This window comes from Alligator sinensis, unplaced genomic scaffold (genome assembly GCF_000455745.1).
Source record: "Alligator sinensis unplaced genomic scaffold, ASM45574v1 scaffold410_1, whole genome shotgun sequence".
Taxonomy (NCBI): domain Eukaryota; kingdom Metazoa; phylum Chordata; order Crocodylia; family Alligatoridae; genus Alligator; species Alligator sinensis.
This window is the reverse complement of record NW_005841972.1, coordinates 1,614,393-1,625,627: the sequence shown is the minus strand read 5'-3', so window position 1 is coordinate 1,625,627 and position 11,235 is coordinate 1,614,393. Positions and strand designations below refer to the sequence as shown.

The following is an 11,235-nucleotide window of genomic DNA, read 5'->3' as shown; positions in this document are numbered from 1 at the left end:
CGCCCCACGGGGCGCTGTTCAGCCCCCCCCCAGGCCTCCCGCGCTCACTCCCACCTCACCCCACAGACTTACCATAACTAACCACCGCGCTCCCTATTTACCAGTTTCCTGGGTTACCGTCGCGAGGAGTTACCTCATTTCCGGAGCTACAAGTTACAAACCCGGAAGTAGAAGTGCGCGCGCTCCCCTCTTCTTCTTCCTTGCAGTTTGCGGTGGTGGCAGGAGCGCTGGTTGGATTCCGCGCCGCCGCGGCGGTATGGAGGCATTTTGGGCCCTGTTGGACGAGGTGGCTCTAGAGGGCCTGGATGGGATTACGCTGGGCACTTTGTGGCACCGCCTGGGGACCCGTCTTCCGCCCTTCCCGCTGCCTGTGGAGCCCTCCACCCAGCAGCTTCTGTGGGCTACGCTCAGTACCCGCGCCGACCTCAGCTTCCACCTCTTACCCAGCGAGCGCCCCCCACTCCGCCTGCATGACCGGTGAGGAAAGGGGCAGGCAGCGTCCCGCCCGCCCCGGGCAGCAGCGTGTGTTAGTTGGGGGATGGTGTGCGGATAGTTCTCCCGGCGGGGCCGGGGCACAGGGTGTGCTAATGCACGCCTCGGAAAGGCGCCTGTGAACTGGAGCCCGCAAGTGCGGCCCTGTCCCTGCTGTCTCCTGTGGTTGGGAAGGACCACCTCTTTCTTTGGGGGAATCAAGAGAGATGCCCAGCAGCTTCCGTGGAGCTCATGGCTTTCTGGGTGGAAAAAAAACATTAAAAAAAAAAAATCTTTGGTGGCTGAGGATCAAGTGGATCCACTCAATGCTACAGCTTGGTCTAGAATATTCTGAAATAAAGTAACATATGCTGGATGCAACAGTCAAGCCACACATGCAAGGGACAGTGGTTACTCATGTATTTGGTTCCCTATCCTTTGCCTCTCCTTGGATTCTTCCCCCTTCTTCCCCCCCCCCTCCCCCCAATCTTAAAGTTGCAAACAAAGTTGTCAGGGGTGTAGGCTGTAGCCATGTTGGTCTAAGAACATAGGCGGATAAGGTTATTTAAGTAAATCTGATGTCTTTTATTAGACCAACTCAAACAGTTGGAAACATTCTTCTTTGCAAGCTTTTGGGTACAATTGCCCTTCATCGGGCAGAGGAAGTGTCTGCAGATGGTCTGTGTTCTTTCTGGATGTAGTAAAACAGCCAGATGCCAGTAGTATGCAAGAAAGCCAGTTAGTTAAAATGTATATTGAGGTGGTCAATAGATGAGAGAGAGGTTGGGGGGGGGGAGGGGAAAGAATGTAGCTGTAGTCAATGGCAGGGAATGAATATAGCTAGTAAAAAGTGGAGGGTTTACCTGGGGAGTCAGATGTTAAACGGGTTATAATGTAATAAATCCAATGTCTATATTTAGTCCATGATTTTTTGTATCCAGTAGAGGGATGAAAAGAAGCTCATAGGCTCGCCTGTGAAAGGTTGTGATTCTGGAGATCTGGTGTTTTTTAGGGCCTGTCTGTACTGCAAAACCTTGTTTATACAGTTCTATTGGCACTGCTGTGCTGTCAGAGCCATGTAGTGAAGCACCAGCTTATGCCAAGAGAAAGTTTTTCCTACCATTATAAATTGTCTTATTCAATAAATCAGGAGCATTTATCATTGACATCTACACCTGAGGTTTTGCTGGCATAACCGTTGTGTTGGATATGTCATCTTTTCATGTCTGTGATCGACACAACTAAACCAGCAAAACCTTATAGTATGAATTTGCTGAAGTTCAGAATTAAAATCCACATTTGTACTCTGCTGTTGTCTTTCTGCCTAAAGTCTGTAGTTGCATAAGTTTTCAACACTAAAGTTCTTGAGATGTCTAAAATTTGGATGCTGGGCTTTTCCGATAGTTTGCCAGGTGCTTGAGCATCTAATGTTGTCAAATCTGTCTTGTGCCTGCATCCCAAATGAATTTGTTTTCAAGATATTCGTCTCCATCTCTTGCTACAGGGGCCACTCAGAAAGGTATTCTGGGAGCACAGCTATCAAACAGACTTTTTGTAGAATGCAACAGTGATTGTTGCTTTCCTTCAGGTGGGGCCAGAGGAGATTCTGTAACGCCTCTCCCCCATGTAATAACTCAGTTGTTAGAATGCTCACCCAGGAAGTGGAACACTGCTTTCTGAGGGGATTCTAACCTCTGAGGAGAGTGCAGTAACCATAAGCTAAAAGCTCTGCAGGAACAGGAGCACTCTTGATCCTTCTGCTGAGATTGTTTTGATATTTTTATGGAATACTTAAAGAACATTGAGCCAAAGAGGGCAACAGTACATATAACTAATGTGGTGGCTGAGGCATTTATTTGGGAATTCCCAAGGACTACTTATTTACTTTATCCAATTTCTTATTTTACCCAACATCTTTTCATGTGAAATGTATACATGTTTTTGAAGTAGGGGTCAGAACCATGGCCTCCTTTACCCCCCCCCCCCCCCCCAAATGCAGGGCCTATGAAATAATATCATCAGATTCCTACTAGTTTCGGTGGTTCCCATTCTTAGGCATCTAATTCTCCTCATGTATTGTACTGGGATCTTAGGTGCTTAACTCAGGACTGTGAATTCCAATAGACACTGCAACACTGAGCATTAGTGCTGAGGTCTCTTGTCATTTTAGCTCTGGGTTAATCCAATATGCCCATCTAAAACACAAAATATATATACATACAGAAAATAGGGTCAAATTAATATGACAGAAGTGAATATTGTTTTCCTTCTAAGAAACGTATGGCTTTGCTCCTGTCACCTCAGGGTAAAATTGGAAGAATAAATAGGCCTTTACAATATGTCCAAATGTTGAAAAGGTTTGACTTGTCATTTTATCTTGTCTGAAAAGTGTAACCCCGCACTTTATTTTCCTGTGTTTCTAGCTTCAACATCTGTAAGATTTTTAATTCATATTTCTTTGCAAGACTTCCGTTAAGACTTGCAGCATTTCAGTGACTCTAACAAAGATTTAAGTTTCTTTTGGCTGATAACTTTAAAATTATAAATATTGGCTCACTCTCTGCTTTGACTTTTAGGTATGAAGAAATTGATCTTGAAACAGGAATATTGGAGACAAAGAGAGACCCTGTCTCTCTAGATGATATTTATCCTGTGCATATGATTTTGGATAATAAAGATGGCATTCAGGGTTCATGTCAGCACTTTAATGAGAGAATAAATATTACTGATCAAATCAGAACTAAGGATTTGAAGCCTTGTTATAATTACACAGAAGCTTATGAACAGTAAGTAAGATTACAGTATTTGAGAATGTTCTATTTTAAAAGTTAATTGCCCTGCTATTCTGAAACAATTCCCTTTTAAAAGAGGTTAAATGTGTGGCTCCTTGACTTCCTTTGGCCTTGTTTCATTGTTTAGATATGTATAAATCACGGAGGAAGGTCCATATAAAAAAAACCTGTTTGCTGTGGATGGTATTGTAAGTGATGTAGCTATGATGGTCTGGTAAGTAGATGATAGGCAAGGATTTCTTAGGGTGATTTCATTGGACCAACTGTGTCGTTGAGATAAAGTCAGACAAGATTTCAAATGCAAGTCGTCCTTCCTTGGGTCTCTTTAGAAAGAGCTTTTTGCTGTAGATAGAGTGTAGATACATCTTCAAAACAATGCTCTGAGATTTCTAGTGGCTTGGGTTTTCAAGCAGTCCCTCTCCTCACACTTGCTAAAACACAGGAGTGACTGAAGTTACTTTACTGAATCTGAGTTAAATCTGTGGCCTCGAATTTCAATTATTATAAACTTTTCTACCTATTTTATTTTTCACTCATTTCACCCTAAATAAATTTTCTTCTTCCTTGTTATCTGTGCTATTCAAATACTTGCAAACAGCTATGCTTTCCCCCTCAAAATTTAGCTCATTCAAAGGTTCATACTTTACTCTATCACAAGGACACTCAATTAACACAAATACTTCTGTTTCAGTTGTTGCAACATTACCAAACTTTAGTGCCCATGTCATGGCAGCTTCCTTTTCTTTTTTTTTCTTTAAAGAATTTGCAGAGAAAAGGTTTAGCTGTTCCTGAGAGAATTAGTGGAAAATATTCAGTTTAAACGACACAAATTTATTTTTCAGTTTTTTTGAAACATTGTAGAATCTTTGCAGTTTGGAGAAAGACATTGAAATATGGAGTATGGAAGAAATAACTTTGAGGATTGTGTGCAGTCTTTCTGGCTTCCAGAAAATCTGACCATGTATGGCCAAGTTATACATTTTACAGAAAATCCTTTTGAACATGAACTGGAGGGAAACTGTTGATTGCTAGGTTAAATTTGTATAATCTTCCATCTGTTTCAAACCTGAAAAAATGTGTATGGATGAGAAAACACTTTGTCTGGCCTACTGTCTTGCCTTGGAGGACCTGGGAGTCAGATGCATGGAGATCTTATCCTGACCAACAGGCAAGAACTGGTATAGGATGTGAAAGTATTGGATAATTTGGGAAGAAGCAATCACAATACAATAGAATTCCAGATCCTGCAACAGAAAAAGCATGAAGTTAGCAAAATTAGGACACTAGATTTCAAAAAGGCAGATTTCATCTGACTCAAGTTGTGAATAGGCATAGTGCTGTGGGAAGATAGATGAAAGATAAAGGTGCCCAGGAAGTTTGGGAGCTTCTAAAGGCCACAGTATTGGAAGCCCAACAAGAAACTGTCCTGACACAGTGAAAGCACAAGAAGACTAGCAAGAGACCAAAATGGCTGCACAAGGAGCTCCTAAAATGCCTCAAAAACAGACAGTGGTTACCAAGAAAACATACCTGCAAATAGCCAGAATCTTCAGGGACAACATCAGGAAGGCAAAGATAAAGCTGCACCTGGTAAAGGAGGTTAAGGTCAACAAGAAGAGGTTCTTTAAGTATACTGCTCAGAAAAGAAGGACCAAGGAAGCTGTGGGTCCTCTGTTAACAAACCAAGGGGAACTCCTAACAGTACGGGTGCACCGATAGAGATTTTTGGGGCTGATACCAATATCCGATTTTTAAGGAGGAATATCGGCCAATACTGATCCTATTACCAATACAGCATGGAGAGCTGCCTCCATCTGGTAAGTCCATTGTGGTGGAAGAGGAGTGGGGAGGAAAGGGGTGTGTGGGGTTAGATCAACCCTGCCCCCCCTTGGTGGTGAGGGATGTGTCAGGGGCAGGCGCTGCCCAGATGGGGCAGGGCACTCATGGGGGCGGGGGGGACAAGGGCGGCTCCCACTGCTGCTTGCACCCCAGGAGGGAAGGGGGGGCATATGCCCCCATATCTGCACGGGGTGGGGCAGGAGGGGGCTGCAGCCACCCCAGACTTCACCGTAGTTCCCTCCCAACACTGCCACCTCCACCTACCTGCCTGGCACAGACCTGGCTCTTCCCGGTGTATGGGGGGGAGGCGGGGGTTGAGCCAGGGCTGCGCTGGGTGGACAGGCAGCGGCGCTTGGAGGGAACTATGGTGAAATTTGGGGTGGCTACAGCCCCCTCTGTAGCCCCTGCCCCAAGCCCAGCCCCTGGCGAGAAGAGCCCTGTGCAGCCCGAGGTCCATCCCGCAGCTACAGCCTGCCCACCCTGCCCCATGTAGATCAAGAAGCACATGCCCACACCCTCCTAAGGTGCAAACAGTAGCGGGAGCCACCCCACCCCAGCTGGGCAGTGCCTGCCCCTGCCCTTTCTCTCACTGCAGATGGGGTTGATCTACCCCCCCCCATGCCCCTTCCCTCCTCCCTCCCCTTCCATTATAACAGACTTACTAGCTGGAGGCAGCTCTCCATGCTGCCAGGCTCTGCTTCTCACTGCCTGCATGCTGCACTGCAGCTGCACGCACGCATGAGCATTTATTGGCCAAATTATCAGCCCCATTGGGTTGATTTCCGATGCAACCAATTTTCTTTATATCAGTACCAATCAAATATCGGACCGATGTATCAGTGCGCCTCTACCTAACAGAAGATGCAAAGAAGGCAAAGCTACTCAAGAGCTACTTTGCCTCAGTCTTCACAAAAAGATTAAGCTGCAGCCAGATATTTAATAAGGATACCTGGGTAAGGGAGGACGCAAGCTGAGTGAGGAGATAACCAATGAGACGGAGAGCTTTTGATGGGTCTGAATGAATTCAGATCAGGGCTGCATTAACTTCATCCCAGAGTACTAAAGGAACTGGCAGGAGAGGTTTCTGAGCCCTTGTCCATGTATTACATGAAATTGTGGAAGATGGGTGAGGTACCAGAGGACTGGAAAAGGACCGATATAGTGCCGTCTTTAAAAAAGGACCCAGGGAACTACAGATTGGTTAGCCTCATCTCAATTCATGGGAAGTTACTGGAACATATCCTAAGGAAGGTCATTTGCAAGCATCTGGAAGAAGAAATGCTGATCACAAGTAGACAGCATGGATTTATGAAAAACAAATAGCGTCAAACAAACTTGATTTCCTTCTTAGGCAAAATAACTACTTGGGTGGATGAAGGGAATGCTGTGGCTATAGTGCGTCTGAACTTAGCAAGGCCTTTGACAAGGTTTTACATTACCTTCTCATAGACAGATTGGAGAAGTGTGGGTTGGACAAAACTACTGTAAGATTGATGGATAGATAAGTGGCTCAATAGCTGCAAGTAAAGGGTAATGTTTAATGGATCCAGGTCAGAATGGGAGGCAGTTTCAAATGAAGCCTCTCCTGGACCCCATGCTATTTGTCATGTTAATGTTTTGGGTGCTGGCATAGAAATCTTGAGCAAATTTGTAGATTACACAATTTTTTTTGTGTAGATTACACAATTGTGAAGGATTGCAAACACAGAGGATGTGAACATAATTCAGAAGGATCTCACAATATTGGAAAGTTGTGGGCATGCCACAGCAATGGCAGTATGTTATTTGGGTTAAAATACGCTTAGGTGATCCTAGAAAGAGGATCATGTTCTGCACTACAGAGGAAAGTAACCCCCGCCCCGCCTCAACTCACCAAACAACAGCAAAAAGAACCCTTCTCCTCTTGCCCCCTTCCACCTCCCTCCCTACCCCCCGTCAAAAAACCCACACCCATATGTGGGGGCAGGTTTCTGATTCCAAATGGCAGGGAGTCTGACATACCACATAGGCATCTGAGAGGTTTCCATGTACCATTATGAGTACCAGTGCACCCCAGTGTACTCTAGCTAGGGCTGTTGTTCAGTACTTTAGAGGAAGGAGGACAGAAAAAGCTTAGAAGCCAAATAATGTATTAATTGGGGTTTGAATTTCTTTCATGCTGTTATAGGTAGCAGAGAAGCCCTGAATCATGGGATTTCTATGGACCTTCCACCCAGAGATCAGGCTTTTTTTCAATCCCTGCATAGAGATGCCAGATGCTTAAATCCATCTGACACATTTGGGTTACTACAGCAAGAACAACCCCTGCCATACTTTCCAGTCCGCAGATCTGTCGAGTACTGTTTTAATGTACATTAGCACTCCTGGCTACCACTACCTTTCTGGAAAATCATTCTAAAACTTTGTTCCTCTAATAGTCACAAATCTTTTTGTAATCTCCAGTCTAAAATTGTTGTGACCCATTTGGGTCCACTTGATCTTGTGCTGATGTTATTCTTAAATTTAAATCTCTCCCTCATATTTATGCTGTGAAAGTATTTAGTTTATAAAGAGTAGTCACAACCTCCTATCCAACCCTTATTTTACAAGGGTAGATGAGCTGTGCTCTTTTAATCTTTTCTCACAAGTTATATTCTGTCCACTTCCCTAACCTTCCTAGTAGACCTTTTCTATCCCTGTTCCAGTTTAATCCTGTTCCATTTAATCTTCTTTTGAATCTAGGTGGCCAGAATTGTATACAGTATCCTAGATGGGGTCTAACTATTTCTATTGCTCCACTCCACAAAGTTATGTAATTCTCTCTGTATAATTATTCCCCTTCATCCATATTGGCAGTATTCCTCCACATTCCCATCTGCTCCCCTTCCAACACATGTTTAGTGTCATCATAGATTTTGTAAGTAAACACCTAGGTTTTGCACAAAAGTCTCTAACTTCAATGTTAAATAGGATGGTTCCCAATAAAATCCCTAGGGAACACCACTAAAAACATCTCTGCAACCTAGTAATGCCCCTGTCAGCATAAACCATTGTAGTCTGTTACCCAGCTCCTTCTCACCAGTTTACAATTATAGCCTTAATCCCTGTTTTCTCCAGTTTAGCTTTTTTCCTGAAAGGTACTACCAAATGATGTGCATAAATTCAAATCGAGTCTGCTATACTGTCCTTGACTTAGAAATTAATCTTCCATAGATAAAACCATGTTGCATTTTGTCCCTTTTGTATTTGTTGCTATATCCTTGATTCTTTTCTTCTTTGCTATGTTTATGTCTCAAATAATATTGAAATCAAATCAGTGGTCCTGTTTTTGCTTGTCATTTCCCCCCTTCTCTGACTACAGGTATTACATTTACTTTTTTCCAATCACAGGGTACTGTGCTGCCCCCAGTTCACAGATGCATTGAAGATCCATAACAAACGTTATTTTGGGCCACAAGTTTGTGCCCAAGATTCATGTCACTTTTAATACAGTGGGTTACTGGCTGTGTGTCATGGAAGAGTTCTTTTCTATAAGACATTTATGTATATAGTAACCATTAAATGAAGAACAAAATGAAAAAGTCATATCCTTCTGGATGTATTTAATTTTTGCTATCAATGTGTGGCTGGCTGTAAAGAGGTCTAAACTAAACAATATGAAATTTATCAGGATGCTTAAAAAATACTTATCTACCCTGCAGGGCAGCCCAACTTATAATGTGCATGAGTAATGCATGTAAGCCATTTGAGTGATGCAAATGGCACAAGTCTTTTGCTAAATCCTTTTGGTTTTTGAAGTGATGGTATTGCTTGAAATGAAAAATGCATGCTTGCTATGCTGTGTTGGAATGTGCTGCAATCAGCGTATTACCTCCCTGCTACTATCTAATCAAGGCTGGTTAAATTGTAATTCAATGTCAGAGGCTTGGCAGAAGCAATTCATCAGTTATCTACTTGCACTTTGTCTGGCAGCTAGTGAAGCCACTTGGCCTCTGCTGTGCTGAAGTGTATAGCAGAGTCTGTTTAGTTTACAAACTTTTGCTGTCAGAATTTGGATGTCTCTGCACTCAAAACTTGTCTGTGGTTTCAGACCTCTTTCCTCTGCCAACTGAGTTACTTCACTCCTGCTGGCTCCTCATATTCACATTAGTAAATTTCTTGGTTGCCAGATAATCCTTCCATATATGACTTAGATTGTATAACTAACTCTTCCTAAATGCTGCAAGTTTACTTCTGTTAATAATGTTATTGACTTGTGAATACACAAATCAGCTTGCTTTAATGACTTTGACTAACTTTCAATCTATCACTTCAGCATTTAAAGAGGGGTGTTATAAAACCAAAGAATGTCTTTTTACAGAGTGGTATTGCGTCTTCATATTGCTGATATCATGGGATTTTTTTGTATACTTGAGCAATGACATGTAATTCAGCCTTGTGAAAAGTCAGAGTTATCTTTTATGGATCATTTTTTTTTTTTATCCTGAAAAGGAACAGGAGGAGTGGTTAGACTGAGGATTTCTGGGAGCCCAATTTCTCTCTTATTCTTGTTTCTGTTTTGTAGGTGGGGAGAGAAACTAGTCATTGTTGCCTCCCAGGATCTGCGGTATAGAGCCTTGATTGGCTGGGAGGGGGATCCAGACTTAAAACTCCCAGACTTCTCTTACTGCATTTTGGAACGGCTAGGTCGTGCTAGATGGCAAGGGGAGCTTCAAAGAGATTTACATAGTGGAGCTTTCAAGTAAGTTCAGCACTTGCTGCTCTGTATAAATTAAGTCAAAGCTAAGTAAGTTCTTATACCTTATCTCCAAGTCTCTGGCCCTAATATTTTGTGATCTCTCTGCTTTGGACAAAATGTTCCCTGTGTCAGGAATGTTTTGTTGTCATGTTGGAGGGATAAGTGACTTAGGCAGCCTCCTGGAAAAAACACTGTGAGCAAGAATAGGATCCAGTTTATCAGGACAGCATCTGTTCCCTTCCTCTGGTTTTCTCTCTCTTTCTACAACAATTGGGGTTTTACAAGCTAGAACTTTGTTTGATACATGACCCTGATTCACTTCCTGTGCCTGGTAGAGATACTAGTATGTAATCATGGCATTAAAGAAGTTAAAATGTATGAACCTCTTGCAGCCCCAGCAGAGCCTGCTGAGTTGCCAGCTCCCTCAGGCAACACAGGCTCAACTGCAGCTACCACCCCCACTCTCCCCAAGACCAAACATAAAGTGTTTGTTGTGGGAGACTCCATCCTGAGGGGGACTGAGGGGATAATCTGCCACCCCGACCCCCTGAGCCCGGGAAGTCTGTTGCTTCCCAGGGGCCCACATCTGAGACATTGCGGAGAAGATCCCTAAGCTCCTCCAGCCCACAGACCACTATCCCATGCTCCTTATTCATGTGGGCACCAATGACACAACTCGGAGCGCTCCCAGCCGGGTCATGAGGCGCTACAGGGATTCGGGAGCGGGGCTAAAGGATCTGGGGGTGCAGGTGGTGTTTTCTTCAATCCTCCCAGTCTCGGGCTATGGGCTGAGGAGGATCCAGGTAGTAAACCAAAGACTGCAGTGCTGGTGTCATCGGGAAGGCTTTGGCTTCCATGACCACAGCCCGCTCTTTGGTGAGAGAGGTGGCGAGCTGCTGGGAAGAGATGGCTTCCACCAACCAGCACGATTTCATTAGGGGCAGGTCATGTCAGACCAACCTGATTGCCTTCTATGATCACGTCACAAAAGCATTGGATGCAGGTGTCGCCATGGATGTAGTCTTTCTGGACTTCAGCAAGGCCTTTGACACTGTCGACCACCCCATCCTCATTAAAAAAACTAGGCGACTGTGGCATTGATGCCTACACAGTCAGATGGACTGCTAATTGACTGAAGGGTTGTACTCAGAGGGTGGTGGTGGACAGGTCATATTCGACCTGGGGGGAAGTAGGCAGCGGAGTCCCCCAGGGCTCGGTCCTTGGGCCCGCACTGTTCAATTTCTTTATCAGCGATTTGGATGATGGGGTGAAAAGCAACCTGTTCAAATTTGCTGATGATACCAAAATTTGGGGTGAGGTGGGCACGCTAGTAGGGAGGGAAAGACTGCAGAAAGACCTGGATAGGTTGCAAGGGTGGGCTAACAAAAACAGGATGTGTTTCAATACGGACAAGTG

The 11,235-nt window shown here is 44.1% G+C and overlaps 1 protein-coding gene and 1 long non-coding RNA gene across 12 annotated transcripts in view; one reads left to right on the top strand and one right to left on the bottom strand.

Moving 5' to 3' along the window:
• Positions 1 to 144, bottom strand: part of LOC102386742 — a 39,800-nt gene extending 39,656 nt beyond the window's left edge. For all 9 annotated transcript variants that reach the window (XR_003093371.1, XR_003093370.1, XR_003093369.1 and 6 more), the window contains exon 1: positions 73 to 144. This is a non-coding gene — a long non-coding RNA (uncharacterized LOC102386742). The remainder of the gene's footprint in view (positions 1 to 72) is intronic.
• A 17-nt stretch (positions 145 to 161) lies between these two features.
• Positions 162 to 11,235, top strand: part of GTF3C1 (general transcription factor IIIC subunit 1) — a 160,378-nt gene continuing 149,304 nt past the window's right edge. For 2 of the 3 annotated variants that reach the window (XM_025200611.1, XM_025200610.1), the window contains exons 1-3: positions 162 to 477; positions 3,048 to 3,257; positions 9,646 to 9,822. In XM_025200611.1, coding sequence (XP_025056396.1) covers positions 257 to 477; positions 3,048 to 3,257; positions 9,646 to 9,822 — 608 coding nt within the window. In that variant the 5' untranslated portion in view covers positions 162 to 256. The remainder of the gene's footprint in view (positions 478 to 3,047; positions 3,258 to 9,645; positions 9,823 to 11,235) is intronic. The other variant, XM_014518635.2, reaches the window with a different exon arrangement.